The following is a 26642-nucleotide window of genomic DNA, read 5'->3' as shown; positions in this document are numbered from 1 at the left end:
TAGACGCCATGCGACAAAACCCCATTTCCCGCAATTAATAATGCCTTAATGCCTGACTTTGGCCTTAGGGCCTGAATTAAGATCGGCAGAAAATTAAAATACCTGAATTACTATGACAGTTGCCTTCATAATAGCGGTCTCCAGTGTAGGTAAAATGAGGCTTTTTCTCCTATACAAATCTCTACATCTCCAATTTTTGAGGTGGCTTGTGGTTTACATGCCTCTATATATGAAAATGAAGCCTTTTTCTCTTATACAAATGCATGCATTTTCAAGTTTTAAGGCGGTTTACATGTCTCGATGTATGAAAATGAAGCTTTTTCTCCTATACAAATCTTTGCATCTCCAATTTTCGAGGTGCTCTCTCTCCATATGTACAACATAAACCGCCTCAAAACTTGGAAATGTATGCATTTGTATAAGAGGAAAAGGCTTCATTTTCATATATGGAGGCATGTAAACCAGAAACCACCTCAAAAATTGGAGATGCAGAGATTTGTATAGGAGAAAAAGCTTCATTTTACCTACACTGGAGACTTTTACAATACATTGTATAGAGCGGTGTAAGAACCGGTCAAGAACCAGGCCAGAATCAGGCATTAAGGCATTAATAATTACGGGAAAGGAGGTTTTGTCGCATGGCGTCTATGCCGCTGCGTACCGCTATCTCGATAGCAAATATAAAGTCGACCGTTGCCTACGATATGCTCCATACTCTGTATAGATCGCGGAAGTATTTGAGATATAGTTGCATATTTGCTTTAATGATAAATTGACCAATTTCTCTTTTTGCAATTTGCTAGGACGGGAGGACTAGAGGACGGAGGAAAACCAGCGATATACATGACGATTACCATAGACCGTACCTACTGAGGCGATCAACCCCCCCTTAAGTCAGTTCTTTCACCGATTGAGTCTTCGAGATCCCTTTTCTTAAGATCAACATCCACACCACATTCTGTATGTGCCCTGATAATCTCTCTCCTGGTGAGCTCCTCGGCACTTAGAGGACGAACCATGTCCATAGGGCACTGTACCACCACAGAGCACTGTACCTCCTTGCGCGTGTGAACAACCAACCCGAACGTGTTCAACGCCCGATGAAACGCATCTTTAATATTGTGGAAGCTTCCTGCAAATGAAATCGGCTCCTCGGTAGACCAATACACCCGTGCTCGAGTAAACGGTGAAAATTCAACCCGGCAACTAAAAAGCAAAAGCTCAACAAGCCTTTCCATCCGAAAACCATCGTATCCGCATTCTTGCATCTTCTTATCCGCCTACGTACCACATATTAGCTACCAGGATTTGAAATCAGATCGGGGTGCGGGTTGGAGACTGACTGGGATGCTAGCGCTTTCAGCGCTTTCACCGCCCATTCCGTGGCAAGTATGGAACAGTCCAACTTTCGAGATGGGAGGTTGCTGGACTAGCATCTTGCGCCAGCTTGCATCTGCTCTTATGAATCGAGCCATGGTTGAGGCGTCTCTGGTCATGACCAAGTCGTGAAAGTCGAACTGGTAGGTATCCGGTCTGTTCTTGGTAGGGAAAAAAGAAGCAAAAGTCTCCGTCAATAGCGGGTTTGGTATCTTCTCTCCTACTCCCCACTCGGAGTCCTTGATTGGAATGAAGAAAAGGGCCTTTTGAACTGACCGCGAGTTGCGGATCAGACTCGCCCAGTTGCGACAGACTCGTTGAGCAGATGTGAGAAGCGTGCGCATATCCGTCCCAGCCAGGATCATCTCCAGAATTTCTGGAGTATCCATGACTTTGTTGATTGCTGACCTCGTCCCGATCTCATCAAACTGACTTGCCATCTTTCTGGTTAGGGCTCGATCCGCTCCAATGACGAGTGAGGTGAGCTTTTAACTTCTGCTTTTGGCGCGTGCTTCGATATGGCCTGGCTGTGCCTTTATGTTATGCGCAGTTTATGAATGTTGTTTGGGAATTTCCTGACAAGCGTGAGTATGTTCAGTCACATGTTCAACCCCGCCTGTTTGCTTACTATTTCCGTCGGGGGCGGCCCCCAGCCCCCGCGCCGTTCACTCAATTACGGGCTTCAGGGCTATCTACACAGTACGTACATAAATGAAAGGAACAATACTGGGATCCATTTATCCCGAGCCGAAATTATCCTCGCCCGCTTGGCAAGGCCTAAAAATAAATCGATGAGTGTAGGTGGTGACACCGTTTTCCGGAGGGACCGTATATGACTAGGGTGAGCACACTTAGGCCCTCTGGGCCCGTCCTTCCTCGATGGCATTTTGTCTCTATGCTGCGAATCATTCTCTTAGTATTCCGGATCTCTCTTTCCAGTTCCTCGGCAGACGCATTTGAGCAATACCGCCTGGTGTGGCTCTTCCTTTATGTGGGACATGACCGTTCCCTACGGTGCTCCGTATTGATTGGGGCATCCTGTGGGTGGAACAGGGAATTGGGAGTTGATAAAGGCTAGTGCTAGGAAAGCCATCTAATCGGGGAAAGAAATGCCCCTTCACTACCGCGCGCGGGTGTAGTGCAGCGAACAGGAGGACAGGCCATGAACTGATTGTGAGAGAGACCGACAGGAGGCGGGATCAGTTCCAGGGAAGAGGTGTCGTATCCAAGGGCCAGGTCTAGACACAGCCATGGAGGGTCCCAGCTATCTCATCTGGCTCAAACTGGACGTGCGCATCGAGAGAAAACAAGGTTGAAACCCAAAGAGGAAACAGCCATGTTGAGGTACCTATGCTCAGGAAACTCAAATTTCTTTGTTCTCCCACACCTAAAGCTTGGCCGATCTTCCATACCCGTCCTTACTTCCTACCTCAATAGTCTCTACTAGCACAACCCATTCCCAGGACCATATGTATGTCTCAAGTACCATTTCAATAGTGAATTTTGCCTGCTCAGTCTTCCGCGTACAAAGCTCCCAACTTATATCACATGACAGCTCCTACGAGTAGACCTGCAGTAGCATCAAATAATGCCCCATTATCTAGTACTTCTAGTAAATCTAATATTGAGGTCTTGGTGACCTATAGGATTCATCTGCAACCCACACAATACCACAACATGTAAGAGTATACCCCTGGTTATCACCACGACAATCCCTACAAATAACGCAGCCCCATCCATTCACGAATCCATCGCCACATCTCTCACCGCCAATGTTTTGGGACACATGCAGCTCAAGCGTGGCGTATCACATTCCTCGAGCCTCCCCGTATTCATATTCGGGTTAACCTATTACACTAGGTCACACTGCATGTGCACCTGTCTATCACATCGTGGCGTCTGCAGTGTGATGAACTAAGTGGAGACAACTCAATCGTATACTTTAAACCCCATGTTTATATTCAGCCCAATTAAACTAACCCGAACCAATTACCTATTCAACCTTGGCCTGGTATCTTTTAGACGAAGCACACCATTTCAGATGTGTGTCAGCAAAGGCCAGAATCACAGTTTCAAGAACCGCGTCGTGGACATCCCCATTCAGCGAATCGCGGAGTCCGGCGTGCATCTCCACTGCATCCGATAGACACAAATTGTGGATACCACACACCTCTTGAATCGTCCTTGGCAATATCATATTCATGTGATCCACTTCCGTCCTCGCTTGTTCCTTTAGTGATACCAAGACTGCATTCATAGTCTCGCCATTCCGACGATCTTTCTCCAGACCAACGAGGTCATTCTGTAGCCCTAGCACCAAACTCACCCTCTTCTGGAGGTCTCGCAGGCGGGAGAGATATTCTACTTCGACTGGTGTGTGTAATGTCCGGATGAGAGTGAAAAATGGATGTATCCCCATCGTCCTACCGCGGAATCGCAGATATGTTTCCAGGTTGTTAGGCAACATGTCTTGTCGAAATAGGAGCTCATCAAGCAAGCCCTCGCACATATCGCATATATCATTGCTGAGTTCGCGGGCGGTACTCTCACTGAGGTCAAGTTGCTGGGTGCAATATTCTTGGAAGAAGCAAAGGATTGACGCGACCTTGTTTGTCGGAGGGACTATTGATAAGGATCAATATGAGTACTCGGGATCTTTACGCAGCTGATTCTGATCTACATACCGTTTGCCTTCTTTCCCTGCAGCTTCGAGATTGCCTCCTGCAACGCAAGTGTGGCTGCAGCCGGCGGCATAGCTTCAAGTATGTCATCCGCCGCGCAGTTTGCAGCCAGCCATGCGGTCATGCATACGCGGATCCCTTCCGATCGTACATCGGGGAAAAACAGATTAATTGCAGCGGCTTCTGCGAAGCACCTGTCATAGAAGTCTTTGGTATCTCCAGCTTTCTCTGGTTGGATCGAAGCCTTGAAATTAGCATGTGAATAGAGGACGGCCGATGGAGGAGCTGGATTGAGAGGGACTATGTCGTAATGAGGGATCTTGAGCTACATTGAACTTATTCAGCCGGGAATTCTTCAAAAATGATAGTGTTTGGCTAACCTGGAGAGATGCATCCCGTATTCCCAGGGGGATTTCACATGTCTTAACCACAGGCTCATCGTTGAGACGTTTATAATTGGGTATATGGCCTGTTATATTAATTGGAAGATTAATTCGACCAGCAGGAGAGACGATCCCATGGTGTGAAAATGTATAACCGCACGTAGTCATGTTCAAGTTCGTTTGGGGTAAATAGGGAACACCCGACAATGGAGACAGTTTATATATCCAACCGATCCAGCACGGACACGGAAAACCGGCGAGTGTCTGAACCTTCGTAGCAGCCAAGATGTTTTCTTTGTTTATGACGTTAATCTGGTTCTGAAGTATGCACGTGGAATATTCCCTCAATAATTTGGCGTGGTATGATAGGTCATATTATCGGCTAGTCCACCTGCGATAGAACCAACGGTTATTCGGGAGAAGGGACAGACCCGTGAATCCTGGTTCGCATCGCATGCGAAGAAAATCTTCCCCCCATAGGAGAAATCCCGCTCCACTTGGTCGACGCCCTCACCGCATGGAAGGTGCGGGGCGCTTTGTATCCATGCACACACGTCCATACGTGGCAAGGTGGATCGCGGGTTTCGTCGGATGCTTTTCCCCACCTGTAAAGCAATCCAGATCAAGCAAGAGATACATTAGATGGGTATGCTACTCCATATCCAGTGGTTTGTGACTTGGTATCAAGGGTCTTCCGCGGATCCAGAGATTACCATAATAGCCCAAGGACTGATCACACGCCAACTGATGTAACCCCAGAAGGCGATAGTAGCCGGATGTTCGGTATACATAAAATCTTTGAATTGGTCGAGAACGGAAGGGTGTGTGGGCGCCCTTTCAACCGCGGAAGGACGTGCGCCGGGAATCGTCGAACTTGTTATGAAAAGGCCAAGCTTCTCATTCTTGGTTTCGATGGATAGTGATTTGTGACCAATAGAAGTTACCTAGGCAATGGACAATATTGTTCGGACATTATGCAATATGCGATGCAAGTGGGATGACTATTATGAAGCATGTGCACCGTTGGGGGAGACGCGTCGGAGCCAATGTAAGGAGATCGGGATTGATAGTTATGAAGCACAATATTTGCATTATATATCTCCTTCTACTACGGGTTTAGCGCATTGTGAACCCCACCGCTTGTCTTGTTATCCAAGTTGAGTGAATTCTGGTATCGTGATAAGCTGGGGAATATATCAATCCTCCGCCTTCAGGGGTATCTCCAAGTCAGTGGGACTGACGGAATTTCCTTTCCATAGAGCGTTCATACATTTTATCCAGGCAAAACAGGCTATTTTCCAAAAATATGTAAACTATGAAGCATATTTCGAAGTCTAATCTTTGTATGAAAGGCTGATTCTCACAGAGCGTATCACTACATGGACAGAAAATGGAGTGTAGGAAATAGTCCATTCTAGTTGGTGAGATCCTGAGGTTTCTCTCAATTTTAACCTTCGTCATACCACGGCCCATGTGTTCAAGAGTGCATATTAATTAACTAATTTAGTTAGATAACCCTGCACGTAAGCCCTGACTTGTCTGCTTAATTATACAACCGCGCGTCTTCCTCGAGTATCTAGTCCTTTAATTAATTGGTGATTTTTATTTATTCCTTCCAATTATGATTAGATTCAATCAGAGACAGTGTGCTGAATATCTTCTTGGGTCCCCCTCCACCTTCGCGTAGGGAATATAGCGGCGGGATCTAGTTCCTCCAAGCGGGCCCAGGTGGATCGGAAGAAACCCTTCAGCGATCCTTCGGAGAGTTTGGCTTGAGTTGTCATTTTAGCCCCCAAAACTGTTAAAAAGTCAACGTCTTGGCTTACTATTTAGGAAGACGATCAGCACAATATCTGTCGTCAGGATCTTGAGAGTTTGGGGGCTTTAGCTGACCCCACTTGGGTTCTTCACCCGTTGTTCTTCAGATAAACCCTCCTCTTTTCACTCTTTTCCCCTATCTATTCCTTTGCGTAGCCAATGATAGGAGAACAATGTTCAAAAACGCATACCAAAATAATGCCATCCAAGCGATTTGGATTATGGTAGCTCAGCGACAGTCCATATCTATTGCAAGGCTTCACATTCGTAGGTCTACGGCCTAGATCCCATTAATTGGGCAATTGGGAAGATAGTGTAAGGATGACCAAATATTATCCTTGAAACCAATTCTTACTAATTATACGAGGAACCGAAGTGAGAGGAAGATACATTTGGCAGGCAAGGTGGAAGGTTCCTCAGGCATTTAGAGAGATGGGTGCCTCAGGTTGTGAAAAGTATCTGTGCATTAAACTTCCATCCCGACATTAGTGTCAGAGATGTCCGAAGGCATGATCATCCTGGGGTGCTGTTTGCGTTAGGTGACCACACCAAGTATCACGGCACGTTAGACAACCCGGGTCTGGTTGGTTCAGGTCAACTATGGTGTTCACCTGATGGTATATCTTAGTATGTATACTGCGTATCGTTCGATTCATGATACGTGCATCTATGTATGATAAGTGTTGAGTGTACCAGACAAGAGGTAGAAGAGGGGAGAGGAGGAGAAGAAGCGACACAGTTGGCCTGGATGGCAATGTTTTCGTATCGACTTCGCATAGAGTATGGCGTGGACGTGTTGCACAGGGATTAATTAAGGAATACAGATGTATTAAGTTCAAGAAATCAAAAAAGATATCAAAAAAGACGTCAAAGAAGACGTCAAAGAAATGTCTAAAAGAGATGTCTAAAAGATGCCAAAAAGAGATGCAAGATGAGGTATAAAATGTGTATCTATAAAACGTATAGAAAGGAGCACGGCAAGTACATCAATGGTGAACCTGATAAAACCATTCCGTAGGAGCCTTTCCTTTGCTCTTCGCAACAAGTATGATTTCATTAGCAACATTCCCAGAAACATACAACAGCTGGAATCTTACAAATTCCCAAATACTTCACTGCATTTGACGACTCGATGGAGGCCGCTTCGTAGCCGGGGCTTTTCCTCCAGGATGCTTGACAATGCAAGTTGGAATTGTTGGTCTGGTCGTTGAAGTTGAGCTCTGGTTTGTTGCGCACACAATATCGCATCGGACGGGTCACATCTTCGATATCGGAAGCATGCTTAATGCCCCGACGCTGGTATTGCGAAAGTATCTTCTGCCGAGTGAGCCATCCAGGGCTAAAGATCTTTCTAAGGTTGACGAAAACCACCCGATGGAAGAGTAGTTGATCGTAAATGGTCATGGCTGGTGTGAAGTCGAACGGTGATTGATGGTTTTCGTCACTCGTGTCGCTGTTTCAAGATTGTACTGAGGTCGGGTTGACCAGCTTCTGAAATGGAATACCTCGACATCCTTGTACGTCGCCTTCAGGCAAATTTAGTTTGTATCCCGCAATAATGTGGCCGAACTGGCTCACTGGGCCAAAGTCAGATGATAATGAATTCAATAGTCTTTAGGTGAGCAGATCTGCGGTTTTTTAGTTGGTTGTCGATAATGCGGTGTGTCATCCACTGGCGCTCGAAGCAATCAATCAGCACTGTCTGGGACGCGATGACAGGCCCAAAGACCCAGTCCCTAACGTCCTTTAGTTTGACTGGTATCGCTCCCCATTGTTGTGACCCGCCACCTAGCATATGACCGGTACGGGAGACGGCGACCCAGGGAATACCGTAGGCCCAGGAAACCACAGCACGGCCGTAATTGACATGCTCTCGTTGCAGCTCACCGTTTGATCGACGTGTATCACTAAGTCAACGTGCTGTGTTTGTCGGCTGGGGTCTGGGGCCGTGAGGCACACGGCTGCGCCTCCCATCAAAGCGAAGTCGATTTGTAATGAGTCAAGGCTTCTTGCAATGGTTGCAATGGTATATTCGAGCTGCGCTGGTAGGAGTGCAGGCATGTTTAGAATTTCCTGTAGTATTATTGCGGTCAGCGTTGCGTTAGTAGGGTGAGATCTTCGTCTTCACTGATTCTTCTCAGTTGATTCGTGTTATGTATGTTAAGTGAACTGTTGGACATAATATTAGAGACGTTATATTAAGTGGGCCTTTTTACAAGGTTCCTACGAGTCTTCGAATGTCATTTTGAATATCTGGCCGTCTATTGTGTTTCAAATGTCAGCCCTACCCGATTCTTTTGTGGGGGCATTGAACGTGAGCTCTGACATGCGATCCATGCCAACGCCGAAGGATACTTCAAGGGCCGAACGGTTTGAGGCTCCGCCCATGAGGCTCATGGGAATTCTAAGGTTCCAGTCGGGGCTGTGGGGCCCGTGGTAGTTCGCATGTGAAAGCGGTCGCTGGTCCGATCTATGGTGTGCTTAACATGTTTACTTCGTGCGAGAAATTCAATAACTTGACACAATATGGTGCTTTTCCAACTGCTTGCAGCTTTTTGAAAATACATGGATATTCATAAATCATTAATCATATTCTATGGCTGCTTCCTCAGCGCGCATTGTACAAGCAAAATCGCTCCAGTAGAGGTCACTTGGCCAATGGATTCCCCCTCATGTCCACGTCCATTTCTCGTCCGGAACCTAGACGCTTCGAGACACGTCTATCCAAAGGCCCGAAGTTTTCCTCGTGTATTCGACCATAGTTTACACTAAACCATTCTACGGCTCTTCCATCTCGGCAGCTATCGAGAATATCATTGTTGACCTCGAGATAACCACACATCATGGCCACCCCCATGGGAAGATAACGAGTGGTGCAAGGAAATGAGCTGTTTCCGTGGTTATCCGGTCAGGCTGGCTCTCTCGTGGATGCCGAATCATGTTCGCTTCGGTGCATAGGAATGAATCTGCTTTGTTGTCGGATTTGGGGTGATGCGAAAGACGAGCAAGGCAAAAGAAAGTGTGTGGGGCTTGATGATCATCGGACACGTGATCCGGACTGCTGTCGCGAAAGTGGGTCCTGGATGTGGGGACAGCTGGGGCACAAGGCAAGAAGAAAGAGAGCAATTCTGACGGAAATCAGGTGTATGGCGAACGTATTGGTAAATTCACGATGGTAAAGTTCTCTAACTAACTAAAAAACAACAATGGTCCGTTTTTGACAGTCTGGTCGGACACAATTAGTAAGCAATTTGCATAGTCTAAAATCACATGATTCCATGGTATTGGACTCGGTAATCCATGTACTCGGTCTGTATTCTGACACACCCCCCAGCTTTTGAAGCTATTCACAAATGCTTCAAGAGCTGTTAATTCTACCTTCCTGGGGTATAATCAGATGTCTGATTTCTCTCATCCCAAGCAGATGTCTAAAAGCCTGCTGCTTCTGCCTCGGTAGTATCTTTGTGAGGCTATCTGCCGGCATCTCTGCTGTAGGAATCTAATACACGTTAGTGCGGCTAGCATTCACTTCCTGTTTCATCCAAAGCCTATTGATATTAACATGTCGAAGCTATCTGCCGGCATCTCTGCTGTAGGAATCTAATACACGTTAGTGCGGCTAGCATTCACTTCCTGTTTCATCCAAAGCCTATTGATATTAACATGTCGAAGCTTTGTATGTATAGTGGCGCCTTCCTTTATTAGCAGATCAATAGTCTGCTGATTGTCGTATACAATTGACAGCTTGTGAGAGGGTTTAAACCCTAGGGACTCGAGGACTCGGCGCCACTATTGGACAGTTTTGCCTACTTCGGATAGAGCTAAAAGCTCTGCTTCGGTGGTAGACGTAGTGACAGTCTTCTATTTTAAAGCCTTCTAGTCTATAGGACCACTATAGAGCTTATATATATAGCCCTCTAAGCTCTTCCGATCTCTATTATCTCTAAAAGATGCATCGCTTACAAATTCAATAGATTTTGCTATAAGCTGTAGGCTAGAATTCTCATCTTTCATCTAAACTCCGTACTTAATTGTATAGTAGCGGGTTTAGTAGAGATATTAGATAACTCTGTTAATAGTATCTAGATGCTTCGGTCCGGGGTTTAGAAGGAATTTAGCTAGTTTGCTGGTTACTTTTATAGCGTCTAGTCTAGAGATCGTGGTAGCGTACTAAGCTAATCTAACTTTAGCCTAAAAACCATAGATCTGGCTCGCTATCGTAACGCTATTAAAGGGGAGCAATAGCTCTATACTTAGGGGCGTATTAACCCTCCGGTTAGTGATTAGACTATATCTCGCCGCTATACTCTTAATATAGCTATCTTAGTATAGCTAGAGCTTCTTTTTAGTCCGATCTCTTATAATATATATATTTAGAAACTAACTAGCGTTAAATTTACGAAGCTTCTAGTGCTTTTTCATTTAATTATCTAGATTAGCAGCCTATTTTATATAATCTAGGTAGTTTATAATAATAATATCATTAATATAGAAGAAAACGATAATCCTATTTATAATAAAAATGTATAGATCCTCCGGTATAGGGGTAAGGCCTAGTTTCACTAGTACCCTAGTAGCTTCTTACTACTATAAACATAGAGATATCTATAGTCTATATAGCGTACGGTATAGCATCTAGCATCGGCCTAATACTTTAAAACTGGGGGGACAGCGAGTATAAATCTTATCTTATAAGATAGAGTTTAGAAATATATTTATAATATCTCGCTACTTTATATCTAGATCAAACGTAGTAACTAATATAAAAACCGCTCTCGCTATCTTTACTACAAGTGTAGTAGCTCTCTTTTCTTCCGGTATTATCTACTAAAGATCTCCCTATATATAGATTCTAGCTTTAAACTTATTAAGTATACTATCGGTATTAAATTTATATATAAACACCTATTTTAATAGTAGGATTTGTGTAGTTCGTATATTCGGGATCGGAACCTAGGAGAAGGTCTCCTTTCTACGTAGCGTATCGATCTCGAATTCCGCTACTACTATAAAGTCTTTAGTGTAAAGATAGGATTTGACTTCATTCTAGTTCTATAGCTCTAGGGGAAGCTGATCTCTATAAGGCTTCCTAGGCTTTTGATCTATTTCGAATCTCTGGTTTATATAGGCTCTAAATGTATGAACTAGCGCTAGTGGTTCGTCTTCTTCTATAGCGAGATATACTATATAGTCGGGGTCCTACCTGGGTTTCCGAGATCTAGATCCTAAGATGATATTTGTAGTGTTAATACTATCTAATCTATCTCTTCCTATATATAAAACCGGGGTTTATAATAGCTCTTACTATAGCTATATCTCGCTCTCTAAGATCTTATCTTCGTATTCTACCCCCCTAGTCTTAACAGATAGTATGGTTATCTATATAGCGGAGGTTAGGACTAGCTCTAGTAGTGTGTTATCTCTCACTTTAGGCTCACTATACGTTCTAGTATCTCTTACTTTACTCTCACTATATATTCCGGTATCTCTCACTTCGTTATCACCGGTATACTTAGGATCTATATCTATAGCGTCTATATATAGAGATCTTAGGGTTTATGAGGCTGATTCCGGGGTATCTAGTGCGGAAGATGATGAAAATGGGGTCCGTTCTGATGAAAAAGGCTGATTTTGTATAGTATGGGATGCTGGCAAAGTAGGTGACGGAGGTGAGGAGAGATTTGTTAGGAAGGACCTAGGTATATAGCCTCTATTTGCTGTTTACTATGTTGGTCTGATCGACGCTAGGGTAATTGGTATATTATTAGATGGTTTTTGTATAGTAATTGGGGTCTACTATCTTCTAATTCTCTTACTTTACATCTCTCTATCCTATATCTCTCTATCTATTAGATCTGCATCCTGTATCTCTATATCTTATATCTCTACATCTTGTATCTCTGCATTTTGTATCTCTATATCTTACATCTCTGTATCTTACAAATCTATATCTATATGCGGATCCTGCCCTTGCTGTGTATGCTGAACGTTATTATGTAGGGCGATGCGGGCTATAGATGATGGTATCTGTATCTAGGTACTTAGTTTAGACTGAGCTTTATCCCATATTAGGAGCGTAGGCTAGTTCTCTCTCTCTTCTAGCGTATTTGTTAGCGTACTAACTGTATCTTCTAATTCTAGCTTCTTCGCCGTTATATACCGCTATATTTTATCGAAAATAGTATCTCTAATAACGTCTACCCTTCTATACTATCCCCCTTTATACGGAAACTAGATCCTATATAGGTTTTTAGAGATATACCCTACTAGGAATCCGATCTCTACTCTCGGTGATATCTTATCTAACTATATACGCTTTAAATCTAGGATTCTCGAATACGCTAAGTAGCTATATACCCTAAGGTTTGAAAGGTTGATTCGCTAGTCCTTTATCCTATCTAGTATAGCTAGTTTTATCAATTCTATCTAAAGTATGATCTATCTTCTATCTACTAGCTTTATTAGTATACGGTTTAGTATATATACTGATATATATACTGCTTCCGGCTAGAGCGTCTTCGGTAGATCCGGGTTTTTATTGATTAATACCCTTACTATTTGGATGATTATACCTCCGGATCTCTCTACTAGTCCGTTTATCTCTAGTGTCTTAGGAGGTGAGTGCTCTATAACGTAGCCTTCGGCTTTAATCATGTTTTTAACCTTATTACTAGCACTACGCTTATTATTATAGTAGAAGACTTTAATTCTAATATTTAGCTAGTTTCGGATTAAAGCGATAAACTTCCTAATAGCCTATTAGTAGTCCTTCTTCTTTATATAAGTAAATATAAAGTGGTATCTAATCCTATTAAGATAGAAATGCGTTAACTAGATATATCTATTATATATAGGCTGATTTTATACGAGGTTAAAGTGTACTCTACTGAGTACCCTATAGGCTTAGCCTATCTTCCTCTATAAGATCTGCCTAGGTGTATTTACTAACTAGTAAGCTTTGTATATCTATTTCTCCGAAGCCTCTTACTTCTTAGGGTTGTAACTAGTTATTTTTATACCTTCTATTATCTTAGTGAGTTTTTCAATCCTCTCTTTACTAATATAGCCTAGGCGACGATACTAGGTTTTAATAGAGGCTTTAGATATAGGTTCTCTAGCTAACTTCTTTATAGCTATATTTACTAATAGCTAGTTCGGCTACACTAACTAAGGAAGCTTTTAATCCCGGTATATAGTATATAGTGGGATTTCGTCTTATTCGATCTAGTTCTTCTTAAAGTTTAAGAACGCTCTTATTATCTTAAATATCTAACTATAGGCGATGATATTCGTATAGAAACCTGGCGAGTATTTGATATTAAATAAATCTATTTATAGCGGTGCTTCGTTCCTAGGGCTAACACTATAGATTGAGATAGTTCCGATTCCTTCTACTATTATCTTTATATCTCCTACCCGAATCGAGCTTATTGTCTTCTAAAATTCGATAAATAACCTCCGGTTATTATAAATATAGACTTGTGTACTAGTGTCGATAAGCTATCTATTGTGGAGAGGATTATAACTAGTTTAGTAGAATATGGAATGATTGTGAATGGTTATAGAATGTTTATGATTAATCGCAGAATGATCGTGATCAATTGTAGAATGTTCGTGATCGATCTTAGAATATTTCTGATCGATCTTTATAGGTTTCTAGATCTTAAATACGTCGTTTACTAGCTGGTTCTTAGCTATAAAGAAGCCTAGTGCTCTAGGCTAGAAAACTGGGTTCGCCTATATGTTTTTCTCTTCTACTCGCTTCTTTTTAATAAAGGCTTTCTATTTAGGGTCTACCTTTATGGCTCTATACTATACCTTCTTTTTATCTAGGTATATATCTAGTATACTAGCCGGTTTATCCTCTAGGAATATAGCCTAGTATCTCTATAGTATATATCTTATCTTACTATATAGATAGAACCGCTTTTTAATAGGAAAATTAGATAGTTTCTTCCTAGCTAGTTTACTAGTAGATCTACTAGCTAAACTACTTATTATTAAATCTCTAGGCTAAGCTTCCTAGTGGCCCTACTATATTGAAAATATAGCTTTTAATAGGCCTCTTTATACTACCTATTTTCTATAGGCTATAAGCTAATAGGCTTTATACTAGGTAAGTAGGTTTATAAAATTAGCCTATCTTTCTTCCTCGCTTCTCTTACTAGTAGAGGCTATCTTAGCTATAACGATCTAGGCTATATAGAATTCCGGTAAAATCACTGATATAGCTTCTAGAAATTAGATTAAAGCCTCTCTAGTCTCTATAATCCCTACTTTTGTATAGCGTTTTTATAAGGTTTGCTAATTTAGCAGCCACTAATTAATATCTATTATTTTATCTAGACCTCTATCTAGATTCCTCTATACCGTGCGAAGGCTTGCTCTATATATAGGGTTGCACTCCGGTAAGACCCGCTATCGTAGATTCCTAAGTAGTCCCTATAGTATCTCCTAGTCTATAAAAACCTAGTATTTTTTATAGATACTCTAGCGGATTGTATTTGTAACTATCTTCCTACCCTAGAGCTTCTTTTTATATATACTAAGCTTTCTCTTATATTACGTATTTAGTACGCTATATAGATAAAACTAGTCTATTGGATGATCTCTCTTTAGATCCTCCTAACTCGGTTCGATCGGTTCTTTCGGAAGTGCGGGTTCCGTATCTAATTCCGGATTATATAGATCCTAGACGTCGAACTACTCTATAATAGTTTTAATCATCGAGAGCTATAGCTCCTAGTTCGATATGTCCTTTAAGGTGACGCGAGAGGATGAATTCGCGGAGAGAGTGTAATCCGATATCGTGACGGTTCGATTAACGTTCGCAAATAGATTTCCAATATTATTATTAATACTTCTTAGGGGTTGTCTCAATTTAGGGGTTATTATCTCCGTATAGCTAGGGGCCGGTCTAAAACCAGGCAAATATAGGCTTAATATATATAAGATTTAACAAAAGGATGGAAAAGAGATTAAAATTGAAGCGATTCCGGGCTTATAACTGACGGAAATCAGGTATATGGCGAACGTATTGGTAAATTCACGATGGTAAAGTTCTCTAACTAACTAAAAAACAACAATGGTCCGTTTTTGACAGTCTGGTCGGACACAATTAGTAAGCAATTTACATAGTCTAAAATCACATGATTCCATGGTATTGGACTCGGTAATCCATGTACTCGGTCTGTATTCTGACAAATTCAATTGTGTTGACCTATTTGGCGAGACTAGGAAAAAGAAGAGGAAACAGGAAACGGAAAAAGCTAGGTAATTCACTGTCAGGATCACATGACTCCGAATACAATAAACTCCCAGGGTGCGCGATTGACCCATTCATCCACCCCTTTCTACTCAACAACGATAGAAGTCCACGTATTATTTCAGAATTTTAAGGTCCCTAGGCAATTTAACGAAGAGCTCTCCAGCCTCGAGGCGTGGCGAGACACCAGAGACATCGAACCCTTTATTGCTCAATTCCAAAAGTTTTTGAGCCCCTTGACATTCCCGGAAGTGTTCTTTGAATCCGTCATAGGAGTATACTTTGTCTTCCTGATTCCAGAGGTTCGTCGTCGATAAAAAGGAGCCGGTAGGTGTCTTAAAGGGAAAACGGCAGCTACTGCAGCATATTCCATTCTGTGCTACGCCGCTTTCAGCATCGAGGTAGGGTAATGAGGTAGTCACCTTATAATCTAGAAGTGGTGTCTCCGTTTGTCTCGGCTCTTCAGTCATTTTACCTTCCCTGCGTGAGAACAATCTGCTAACAAAGTCTGTCGGTTTGATTTGCAACCTTTTCTTTTCCACAATCCCGTCCTTTGAATATGTTCCAGGCAATGTCTTCACTGTCGGCACCAAGCTGTATAGATGCCTCGGGCTCAACTTGAAGTGTCTTTTAACGACAGAAGCCGGTAAGACAGGGGAAGGTTATTTTGCCTGATACAGGAGACGCAACACCTCATAAATGACGGAAGAAATATAAACCCACCGAAGGAGCCACAGAGGTGACAGTCCCTCGTACAAAGCGTTTTAAACAAGTCGGATATTCTGAACCAGGATGCGATGTTGGTTCTGAGTATGACACAGAGGGCCAGGGAAGCATGCAGGATTACCTCTTCGTAGCCATATGTTGCTCTGACGATTTGTAGCGCACGGCGATTGACATGTCGAAAATTGAATAAGGATCGAATATCGAGCAGGGAGCATATTTCATAAACAACCTCAAGCGGTAACGGCTGAAGGTTTCCAAGATTTGATGGTGTTCCAAGGATGGTTCGAAGCAGTGAGGTGCGCACACGGTCATGGTCAGGTGGATATGCACTGGCAACCATTCGATCTAATTCACCCCGGTGATATGAAGCGATGCGGATCATATCCATTTTGGGCACTTCTACGGTGTCGCAGCATCTGGCTGCTTTGCGTAGTTCCATAGCTGTACACCACTCAGCGGTTGGTTCTGGAGCTTGGTTAGTGAAATGAAAAAGAAGAGGCCGTGATGTTGAAATCGCGTGGTTCATGTGACTGCACTTGAAATAATGACGATGGCTTTCAGTTTTTCTGGGCCCAGTGATATAACTTATTCGGTATCCTTCACAGATGTCCAAGTCATCATGATTGTGACTGTCGATCCTGTTGAAATTAATCGGCGAGAGAGTTCTCAATTGTGCCGTAGCTGGCCGACTTGACATGGCAGGCTTGTCCCGCTGATATCCATGTTAGCTTGATATGCCCTTTCAACCTCCATAACCTCGGTATCTATACAGAAGCGCCCAACATCGGCTTTCATGAGATATTCCCGTACTTTGGATCATGTTTCGGTTCGGAACGGTTAAATTCAAACTGACGAGCGATGTAATGTGTGTATTAATACTGATCCAAAAATAACAACCCCTGGGGTGGGTGTCGTCGTCCCAACATTACTCACCCAAACTCCAGCAACCATTCAACCCCTACATCATCTCGAGATGGCGCGAAACCTGAACCCTAGGCAGCGTAAGATGATTGTACATAAGATAAACAGCAAGAAAGGACTGACTACATCTCAAGTGGCCAAGCTAGCAAAGTGTACTGAGCGTTCTATCACTAACATACGCAAGAAAATGCGATTGTTCGGCAGTCCCGATCCTCCTAAAATCCCTCCTGGCCCGCCACTAATCGTTAGTTCTGTGATGCTAGACACCCTTTATAACTACCTCGCTAAGATACCCGGCCTCTATCTCGAGGAGATGGCTAAGTTCCTATGGGACGAGTTCAACGTACTACCCTCATCATCTGGCATCCAACGTGCGCTTTCTCGGGTTGGATAGACCAAGAAGACAGCCCGGTAAAAACCTAAAGAGCAGAATCCTCAGCTACGAGATTTCTACCAACACAAACTATCTAAGTTCCAATCATACCACCTTATTTTTGTTGATGAGTCCGGATGTGATAAACGGGTAGGATATAGGCGGACTAGTTGGTCACTATTAGGTGTGACACCGGTGCAAGTGTCTAAATTCCATCGGGGCCAGCGCTATCAGATATTGCTAGCGTATACCTAGGAAGGGATTCTTCTATCTCGGATTTTTAAAGGCTTAACGGATGCCGTGCTATTTGAATCGTTTATTAAGTAGCTACTCTAACACTGTAGAAGGTGGCTAGAGCCAAAGTCCGTACTTATTATAGACAATACATCCTTCCACCATTCGGACCGAGTTAAACGGTTATGCTCTGATGTAGGTGTCAGGTTGCTATACGTCCCCCTTACTCTCCAGATTTCAATCCCATAGAGGAGTTTTTTACCGAGCTAAAGGCTTACTATATCAAGAAAGCTTGGCCAAGTTTTGAACAGGGTTCCACGCCTTCCTTCGGCAGTGCGTCTATAATGTTAGTGTAAAACAGCAGAGCGCTAAAGGCCATCTCCGCCATGCAGGTTTAACGATAGAGAAGATATGAGTGAACCGCCGTGCCAGGAAGCGAGCCCTCTACAATAAATAGTATAAGCCAGCCAGCTCACATGTATAACCCCCCTCTTTATTCAATTTCGCCCTTATTGCTTTTTTATTTGAGGTGCTTAAATCAACAATATCCTATGTCTAGCCCTTACTCTATAGAAAAATTCGAAAACAGTCCTCTCAAGACACACGTGTGTTGTTTCTCGGCTTGTACCATAACGAGGCTAAACCATAATAGGATAGCGAGGTGAGTCAACAGCCAATTAACTAGGGAATAGATTATAGCTGGATCGTTCCATTGTCAAAGCTGTCTTATTTATATAAAACAAGGTACAGAAGGTCATAACGGATCGTAGGATATTCGTATAGAATAATACTGCGGGAACCAATAAATATAATTGATTGATTGAAGAACTATCTTAGAGACTGCTGTTGAAGTGTCTCTAGCCTTTAGGGGCTAAAGTTTATACAATATGAGTATCCAAGTTGGTCCGGTTTGTCATACCAAACATATGGGGAATTAGGTGGCCGCTAAATCGTCCAATCTCTAGTGGTAAAATGCTATACCACCTCGTATCGACAGGTCATCTCTATCCAAGTCACAAGTCATCTTGATTGTACTATCATTGCTAATATAACACCATCGGCCGTTTCTCTGTTGGCTGATACCAAATTCATGGCTTCCAAATAATACCAGTAAGCCGGAAGATCCCGAATCCGCTATTTTCCGGTGCGTATTTTCGTAGATCAATATCTACATGCCTTGTTTCTTTGAACCCAAGTTTATCGAAAAAGCCATATGCAGGTGCCTCCGCAGCGGTAGCAAGTGGAATGGCCTGTGCTCTAGCTCGGTCAAATCCAAGCTGGAGTAAGCTGGAGCCTACACCTTGTCGTTGGTATGAGGGCTCGACGCACAAGTAGACCAATTCTAGACAAAATTTCTGGTATTAGCAAAGACACAATTCAAACCCGCTTCATGGAAGCCCTACCATAACGGTCAATATTTTCCGTCGCCTTGCTTATGGCTATGTTCGCCGCAGATACTTCTGCAAGGACATCAGGGTTCATTCCCTCCGGGACATTATGCCCATTGTCTGTGGACTGGGCAGGAGCCATTGAGTCTCCTTTGGTTGCCGTCTTCCTCGCCAGGACAATGTAGCCGATGATCGCATTTGAGTCAACATCAGTCGCCTTGAAACATTCCATCGAGGAGTCCGCAAATGCACCTTCGACAGCTCCTGTGTACTGCTTTTCCTGGACAGGATGATTGGGCCACGGCTGATACAGAAGACGATTGATGCTTAGAGAAAGCTTTGCGGAGTGTATGAATTTTGATAGAAAGGGAAGATCTGAGCTTTCGACGGGGGATATGGTGTGGTTCGGGCCAGCCATTTTCGTAGAGTATCCTTTTCACACGTAGGAAGATATCTGGAATTTTTTTGCACCAGCCGGTCGCAAACGAATTTATATATTCCAGAATGTCTCTTTGTTGCCTGGTAAGTGACTAATATAGGAGGCTGGGACCGTCTAATTAACACCCGGATTGGATGCTTCCGACTTAACCCACTACGTACTCGTGTTAAAGGAATCCCAAATCGAGGCACGAGGCCCGAAGTGCCCACTTTTTCATAAACCCAGGAATTCAAATCAAAGCGAGTTGAGCCCTATCCGCTCGTATAGTAAACCTTTCTACCTAGACTATCGCAGATACATCCCAAAATCTCGAATCATACTGCACCGTCATAGATACGTAACTGTTGATAAAAAAATTGGTATGCCTACTTGCGTCCCCGGAAGTGATTAGCGGGTTTCATTGGAGCCTTCGATTCGGGTTCGGGTTGGGGTTCGGTAGTCGATCGCCATGTCATGATCAGCGAGCTATACTTGTCTGCCTCCAGTTGAGTGGGGCCATGGCAATATGGTGTAAAATATCAGTCAACTTTCGGAAACTCCATAGGCAAACATTTTCGGTCTATCTCTTTTGAGGTGGTGTGAAATAGGTGATGGATGTAATAAAGTACAAGCGAAAAACAATCCCATAGCAGTATGTAAGGTGTGTAAGAAACAATACAGGCCAGCATACCGAGGATACATAGTAAAATCCCCAATGGGGACTAGCTAAGGTTAGTAATCGAAGTCCGAAAAAAGGTGAAAGAGTAGAAGTGGTGGCACCAGTTTCGGGACGAAAATATATTGTCTCTGGGCCTACCTCCAGCTTCAGCGTATCATCCTTTATAGTTTCAATGCAACGGTCAATAAGCAGCAGGCCTTCGGCGAACGTGATGGCGTCGCGGATGAGGTTGAGCGACACACCGGGGCCCTCCCGCATAGCGCGCACAACACGGGGGTCGCCCTCGACGAAGCGGGCGCGGAAGTCGATGAGGCCTGCGTGATCCAGGGATGAGATCCGCGCGAGCTCGGTAGAGCCGCCCACGTTTTGGAATAAGGCCTCAACCGCAAGTAGGAGGGTGATAACAGGGCCAACGATGTCGGGGACTCCTTTGATTTGACTGATGCGGAAGCGTAGGTCCGTGTTACGCACGGCACCGGAGCGGGGTCTTGCGATCTCGACTCGGCCCCAGGAGGGGATGTGCGTGTCAGACGCGATATTGTCCGATCTTTCCTTTTCACGACGGGTCCGCTTCCGTGGTGTGTGTGGCTGGGACATGGTGAAGGGGGTATTGTTTGTGACAGGCAGGATGAAGGGGTGATGAAATTGATGGAAAAGCGATGAAAAAGAGCGAATTGGATAGAGATGTGAGAGGTAGGAAGGGGTAAGGAGAAAAGGAAGATGAGAGCATTTGGAAGATAAAAGCTGAGCAGACAAACAGTGAGCGACATAGGGAGTGCCAGTCATAGATGGTCTGTTGGATATTGAGTCCTTCGATCTCAATGGGAGCAACTGATGGATCCGTGAATCGTTCTGCTTCAGGAAGCATCCTGGTTATAGTCCCGGATCTGTCGTTCAGGCTATTAAACCACTTCTGCCTCCAATATCCAGGCAGAGTGGAAAATTTTCACTTTATCAAGGTAGAATGGCATACAAGGTACGAAAGGCAAATATATTTACCTACGCAAAATTTAATGTCCCAGCCCTCCTATCACTCGCCGAGAGCATTCGCGGGAAGGAATGCTCTTGTGACGAAACCCAGCGCCCTAGTAGTGGTAGCCTGAATTGGGTCGTCTTCATCTCTTTTGATGATGGGGTTGAATGGGTTTTCAGGTCGCCGCGGAGATCGTTCGGGCTCCAGAAAACCACTGCTGGTGAGGTGCTTGTGAGTGAGGTAGCAACGATGAACTACCTCAGAGAAATGGGCAAGATTCCTGTTCCAGAAGTGTTCTCTTACTGGTAAATTTATTACGTCTACTGGGTCTTATAATTTCGTTGACCTAAATAGTGCGACCGGAATTAATGATATCGAGGTCCCATATATCTTAATGAGCAAAGCTTCCGGGGTACCTCTAAGCACATATCAATGGGAAGACGACGTGGCCAGCCCGCCTGGTCTCGATGACAGACCCCAGACGACCTTATCAACTTCCCAAAAAAGGAAAATTCTAAGACAACTGGGGGGTACACATGCGGCACTGTCCAATATACGGATTAGTGAAATCGGGTCACTTTTTACGGACAGCAATAGCTCTTACACTCCGCGGAAGTGCTTGTTTCCTAGCCTTATATGGCAGGGTCGGGAATAATTCGATGACACCGAAATCACACGTGGGCCTTTCTCAGAGTCGAAAGCTTTCTACATGGCTTGCATAAATGCGTTTCTTGCGCATTCAGCGGAACTACCAATGGAGCATCACCTCTTCCATGCACCAGTGCCTATCGTTCAAGAGTACGATAGCTTTGAAGAATATAGGCTCGCTACTGATCGATGGAACGATTACGCCACCGTGGGTTCCAAAATTGAGAGCAGGAAGAACCGACTTGATTACATTTCAGTCGGTATCTCACTTAGGGACACCGTGGGTTTCATGTCTGAGAAAGATAGGCAGATTAATTGTGACGGTTTCCCCCTATACCACCCTGATATAAGCACTCAAAATATCTTTGTGGACGACGATCTGAATATAACGTGTATTATCGACTGGGCTTTTGCATCTTCGGTGCCCCCTGCAATGCTTCTTGTCTGCCCCGGCCTCCCTCACCCTCGTGATGGCATACATGCCTCTCTTCTAGAAGCCTTTGCTGACGGTTTCATAGTCGAAGAAGGGTTCGGTGGTCAGGTTGCGCTTGATTTCTCGCACAACGACGCTTTCTGGGCATTCTTTCGCCTAGTCAATCTCGATTCTCTCCAAGACTTCCACTACCTATCTCAACTCATTCAGTCATTTGTCGGACAGGAAGTGTATCCTTACATTTGCCATATGAAGGGACGAAAGGAGTTCCTCGAAGCAGCAGAATACGTGTTGAAAGATGAAGATGACCAAGAGAGGTCAAGAGGGAATGAAGAACAATACTTCTCATGCGTTGGTCCCCAGCGGCATGCGCTCTCACGTCACCTGACCATGATTGAACAACTAAATGATCAATTCGTTGCGGATAAAAGGCTGTGGATATGGATTGCACTCTACCTAGATGAGCGAGATGTGTACATGTTTTCTTGACAAAGGCATTTGCTGCCCCTATCGTGATTGGTTATCTCCTAATCCAATCCATGTCCATGTCTTTACCTCGATTGCAAACCAGGCTCTACCTGAAGTGGATTATCTAAAATAAAAGCCGTCCTTTCTTCACAATGGTATCCACCAATTAAGCGTACGACATGTAGATGGTCGGACAGAGAGAACATACACAAATATAGTAACTACCAACAGGCAGAGAAACTATAACACAAGTTAATGGAAGTTAACCTAGGACAGGTTGTGGTACTTGCATGGGCCTTCGAATATTTGCCTAGAAAGAATAAGCGGAAGAGGCTCCACTGTGTATAAAACGCAGCCGATCATATAAGTGGGCTATGTCCCCTTGCCTTAACCTCATGGCCTCCGTCCTAGTATAAATTTTTCTAGGCTCAAGAAAGTTCAGAGCAATCAAGTTGGCACAATATATATACCAATAACGCAAAATGTGCACCCACCTGATGACTAGATGATTACTTCCAATGGTATCCATATCTCGGAATATGCTTACTGAAGACGGCTATACGCTGTTCTCAGAACATACTGGATCTAAATCATGGGAAACATATTGTAGCTTGTCAGCACATAGAGTCCCCATATGTATGGGGTTCTTGTTTCTAGGCGTCTCCCCCTCCGTCCGAGACTTCCAACAAAAAAAAAAACCCCCCCTTCTAATCAAGGCGGCAGTGAGGTTTCGTCACAATGTAGGCAAGACACACAGATATAAGATAAAATATCGAAACAAAAACATACAACAGTGAGGATTCGCTGGTGGTCACCCACCCAACTACTAACTCACCGGCGTGTGGCTTAAGTACGGCTGAGCGGACGGGAAGCCCTGTTTTCCACACCCTATGGTCGTATGTGTTAGATTACGTATGGGAAGCTATTATGAAATGCAAGCGGTGGGCGAGTGGGATGGTGAGAACCTTGGAAGTTCTAGCTGTATAGGGATGCTCAACCATAGTGTCTCTGATGCCTTGGTTGTTTCGTAGACTTATTTTAAGGAACTTGAACATTGAACGCCCTAAAATATGGACCGTGGCCATTTTACTCAATAAGCTAGCCTAGCACAAAGGCGCAGTAGTGCCCGGCTAATGCAGTAGTACGTCGGTGTATAGGCGCCAGTGCGCGATGCAGTATTTTTCCATATTAAATTTTGACTGTCATACCGCCAGTTTACTATTACCTACAATTGGGATCTACTGATTAATTTCTATAATATCAACTTTTACTGTGTCAATTTCTACAATATCCCAATTCCTATACTAAGAATAATTGGCCGCTTATACGGCTAGTCTTCTTAGTGGTCTCCTTAGGTAGTCTTCTCCGATAGTCTTTTTACGCATCTTTTCAGTAGTCTTTTCAGTAGTCTTTTCAGTAGTCTTTTCAGTAGTCTTTTCAGTAGTCTTTTCAGTAGTCTTTTCAGTAGTCTTTTCAGTAGGCTTTTCAGTAGTCTGCTTCGTCAGTCTCTCTAGATATTTTAGTTCTATAGAAATCTTCTCTCCCTCGCGAGTTCATTATGTAGACAGTGGAAAAGGGCTAAAAAGGCTTGATTTATAAAAGGGGACTTTCCTATATAACCTTTGATATCTTAACCTCTATAATACCTCAATTTCTATAGTGTCAATTTCTATCAATGTCTATAGTTAATAATATACACATATAATAGTTTTATGATATGTTCTGCAAAATACGATATGGCGTACTGACGGCTATACACTGCCGTAGCATATAGTCCGTGGGGCTGTTGCTTAGCTATAGACTGCCGAGCTGATCAAAGGAGCGGTCATAGGTATCTCTTGAATCATGTCCATCTTTTCTTCGAGGTCTCCTTTTAGTTTAATCAACTTCATAGATGCAAGCCGCCGAATATTACAGTTCGCCCCCAAATTCCTCCTTTCAGAGCCGCAACGAGTTGAAGAAGATAGTGAGGACACTGCAATCAAGGTCATATAAAGCAATGGACATTTATGCGGATCACCAAGCCCACTTGGTGCTGTCCTTTTCCCAAACCGGCCTTACTAGGTGGTATAGCCAAGCCCCAGTCAACAAAGGTCATATCAGTAAATCTCTTTTCGAGCTCAAGGGGGGCGGGGTCTCGGAAGCCTGCAATGTGCCTAAAGATAGTCAGCCTATTCTGTTTAGCACTGGGTGTATAGAAGATGCCACATACATCGTCTCTGTAACCTCATCGTAGATGATGTTCTCCAGTCTAGGCATCCCTGGCTCCCATCCATAACGTCTTAACTCTCTTAGGTCTGTCAGTTTTACACTTGACTGATCAAAGAGGGGTTTATAACATACTCCCAGACATCGCGGAACTTTGCGCCCACGGCCTTGCGTAATGGACCTGACTTAGGATCCCAGACTTTATCCTGATTTAGTGACTTCCCGGGGACCTTATCCCACACAACGTGTGTAATGTATCCATCTGGGACAAGGCCATCGTTGCCTTGTTTTCCTTCTTTATAGGCGAGTAGGTTCGGTACCACGGGACATTGTTGTAGTTTCAGATCCTTTAGCACGTCTAGCTCTTGATGCTTTCGTGAAGCGGCCTGTCGTTGTCGAACCTCGGGGCGTTGGTACTCAGTTCCTTCGATAGGAATCTGGAAATAGATTCGCATGAATGCCTTCTTGTCGCTGTCTGTCGCACTGTGGCAAAGATATTTGAACACGGCAAAAGGAGGCCCAGCGCCACCATCAAGCTCCCACTTCGTCATTTGTTGAACATCCTCGGCGAGTCTTCTCCTCGATAACCCATTTTTGGAGTGATGGCGCGGTGAAGGTAACTTCTGTACCTATGTAAAGTTCAGAGAATCCGAAAGTCATTCCGACGAAGAAATTTGGTAAAGAATGCTGAAGAAAGAAACTTGGGGGGAAAAAGAAGAATAATCCGATATGAAATTTCACAAATAGAGTTATGCGGAGGAAAAGGATTCAAGGCGTAACAATGATGTGTTTGTCTAAATTATCAGCCTCGTCGATCAGGCACTTATATTCCACCTAGGTGTCAATAGCGGTTGTGTAGACACCCGGCTTCAGTATCTCATAGCCTGTTTAAGTGGGATAAGCCGACTTGGGTGAGCAAGCCCGACACTGCAGAGATTAACCGTCAGTTTGAAGCTCTAGTGGATTAGTCCAGAACATGCGAGGGGTAGGAAGATACCGAATAAATTATAAGAAAGCATCATTTCCCTGCACAGGCCCTAAGCCTCATGCTAAATGTAGTTTATTGCCTCTATAATTGCTGTGAAACAATCAAGTTGTGAGCTGAAATTCTAGGAGTAAGAACTCAAATGACTCTCCAGAACACAATGTAGACTTAACACCCGGCCAGATGGCATTGTCACTCTGAGGATCCGCTCTGCGGTCTCTCAATTAGCTGCAGGATTGAATACAGCAGCAATGGCTTCATAGAAGAAGGCAAAACGTAAAAATACTCTGTGAAGGTGTGTTGACATATAGTTGTGTATATATATATGACTATATATGTAGTTGCTTCAATGAACTCTCACATATTAGCAACTTAATTTTCAGTTGAGAAGGCAAAAGACACTTCAGCATCATCCTTTGCTGGATGCTTTGTTTGTCAGGCAGACTGTGCTTGCTGGTTTGCCTGTTTGCTTTCTCGCCCTTCTATAAAAGGCCCTACCTTCATAGATTGAATAAAGCAAATTTCTCTTCCTTATTTTCCCCTAGTAGTCGGTTGTTGTATAGCCTCAACAGGTTGTGAGGCCCCCTTTCTGTTGAAAACTCCCATGGTCGCACGGTCATTCCTAGATATTTATTACCTTTCTCCCGTCTCATGTATAGTTTAC

At 43.7% G+C, this 26642-nt stretch overlaps 12 protein-coding genes across 12 annotated transcripts; 3 read left to right on the top strand and 9 right to left on the bottom strand.

The window, feature by feature from the left end:
• Nucleotides 1-1298: 1298 nt before the first annotated feature.
• Nucleotides 1299-1817, bottom strand: N7519_008632 (F-box protein; the record flags this gene model as incomplete). The annotated part of the gene is made up of 1 exon (XM_057295407.1): nucleotides 1299-1817. One exon carries the CDS (start codon nucleotides 1815-1817, stop codon nucleotides 1299-1301), a length of 519 nt encoding a protein of 172 aa, XP_057143289.1.
• A 1553-nt stretch (nucleotides 1818-3370) lies between these two features.
• N7519_008631 (terpene synthase family protein) lies at nucleotides 3371-4609 on the bottom strand (the record flags this gene model as incomplete). Its single annotated transcript, XM_057295406.1, has 3 exons — nucleotides 3371-3999; nucleotides 4062-4383; nucleotides 4439-4609. The coding sequence occupies 3 exons, from the start codon at nucleotides 4607-4609 to the stop codon at nucleotides 3371-3373; spliced, it is 1122 nt and encodes a 373-aa protein (XP_057143288.1).
• Nucleotides 4610-7245: 2636 nt separating this feature from the next.
• Nucleotides 7246-7663, bottom strand: N7519_008630 (uncharacterized protein; the record flags this gene model as incomplete). Its single annotated transcript, XM_057295405.1, has 2 exons — nucleotides 7246-7293; nucleotides 7340-7663. The coding sequence occupies 2 exons, from the start codon at nucleotides 7661-7663 to the stop codon at nucleotides 7246-7248; spliced, it is 372 nt and encodes a 123-aa protein (XP_057143287.1).
• Nucleotides 7664-7717: 54 nt separating this feature from the next.
• N7519_008629 (uncharacterized protein) lies at nucleotides 7718-8320 on the bottom strand (the record flags this gene model as incomplete). The annotated part of the gene is made up of 2 exons (XM_057295404.1): nucleotides 7718-7828; nucleotides 8147-8320. 2 exons carry the CDS (start codon nucleotides 8318-8320, stop codon nucleotides 7718-7720), a joined length of 285 nt encoding a protein of 94 aa, XP_057143286.1.
• A 1539-nt stretch (nucleotides 8321-9859) lies between these two features.
• On the bottom strand, nucleotides 9860-10273 carry N7519_008628 (uncharacterized protein; the record flags this gene model as incomplete). The annotated part of the gene is made up of 3 exons (XM_057295403.1): nucleotides 9860-10048; nucleotides 10070-10120; nucleotides 10223-10273. 3 exons carry the CDS (start codon nucleotides 10271-10273, stop codon nucleotides 9860-9862), a joined length of 291 nt encoding a protein of 96 aa, XP_057143285.1.
• Nucleotides 10274-12196: 1923 nt separating this feature from the next.
• N7519_008627 (uncharacterized protein) lies at nucleotides 12197-12913 on the bottom strand (the record flags this gene model as incomplete). Its single annotated transcript, XM_057295402.1, has 4 exons — nucleotides 12197-12286; nucleotides 12383-12421; nucleotides 12527-12565; nucleotides 12815-12913. 4 exons carry the CDS (start codon nucleotides 12911-12913, stop codon nucleotides 12197-12199), a joined length of 267 nt encoding a protein of 88 aa, XP_057143284.1.
• Nucleotides 12914-17223: 4310 nt separating this feature from the next.
• On the top strand, nucleotides 17224-17565 carry N7519_008626 (uncharacterized protein; the record flags this gene model as incomplete). Its single annotated transcript, XM_057295401.1, has 1 exon — nucleotides 17224-17565. The coding sequence occupies one exon, from the start codon at nucleotides 17224-17226 to the stop codon at nucleotides 17563-17565; it is 342 nt and encodes a 113-aa protein (XP_057143283.1).
• Nucleotides 17566-18866: 1301 nt separating this feature from the next.
• Nucleotides 18867-19584, bottom strand: N7519_008625 (GNAT family N-acetyltransferase; the record flags this gene model as incomplete). Its single annotated transcript, XM_057295400.1, has 2 exons — nucleotides 18867-19120; nucleotides 19182-19584. 2 exons carry the CDS (start codon nucleotides 19582-19584, stop codon nucleotides 18867-18869), a joined length of 657 nt encoding a protein of 218 aa, XP_057143282.1.
• Nucleotides 19585-19919: 335 nt separating this feature from the next.
• Nucleotides 19920-20860, bottom strand: N7519_008624 (uncharacterized protein; the record flags this gene model as incomplete). The annotated part of the gene is made up of 2 exons (XM_057295399.1): nucleotides 19920-19946; nucleotides 20402-20860. 2 exons carry the CDS (start codon nucleotides 20858-20860, stop codon nucleotides 19920-19922), a joined length of 486 nt encoding a protein of 161 aa, XP_057143281.1.
• Nucleotides 20861-21227: 367 nt separating this feature from the next.
• N7519_008623 (uncharacterized protein) lies at nucleotides 21228-21545 on the top strand (the record flags this gene model as incomplete). The annotated part of the gene is made up of 1 exon (XM_057295398.1): nucleotides 21228-21545. The coding sequence occupies one exon, from the start codon at nucleotides 21228-21230 to the stop codon at nucleotides 21543-21545; it is 318 nt and encodes a 105-aa protein (XP_057143280.1).
• A 400-nt stretch (nucleotides 21546-21945) lies between these two features.
• Nucleotides 21946-22806, top strand: N7519_008622 (uncharacterized protein; the record flags this gene model as incomplete). The annotated part of the gene is made up of 1 exon (XM_057295397.1): nucleotides 21946-22806. The coding sequence occupies one exon, from the start codon at nucleotides 21946-21948 to the stop codon at nucleotides 22804-22806; it is 861 nt and encodes a 286-aa protein (XP_057143279.1).
• Nucleotides 22807-24772: 1966 nt separating this feature from the next.
• Nucleotides 24773-25653, bottom strand: N7519_008621 (uncharacterized protein; the record flags this gene model as incomplete). Its single annotated transcript, XM_057295396.1, has 4 exons — nucleotides 24773-24941; nucleotides 24998-25066; nucleotides 25129-25535; nucleotides 25582-25653. The coding sequence occupies 4 exons, from the start codon at nucleotides 25651-25653 to the stop codon at nucleotides 24773-24775; spliced, it is 717 nt and encodes a 238-aa protein (XP_057143278.1).
• Nucleotides 25654-26642: the final 989 nt, after the last annotated feature.

The sequence above is a fragment of the Penicillium mononematosum genome, assembly GCF_028829835.1.
Source record: "Penicillium mononematosum strain IBT 11891 chromosome Unknown utg000005l:1.0-9366267.0:1.0-9372171.0, whole genome shotgun sequence".
Taxonomy (NCBI): Eukaryota; Fungi; Ascomycota; class Eurotiomycetes; order Eurotiales; family Aspergillaceae; genus Penicillium; species Penicillium mononematosum.
Note: the sequence above shows the minus strand (reverse complement) of the source record. Positions and strands in the feature narration are given on the sequence as shown.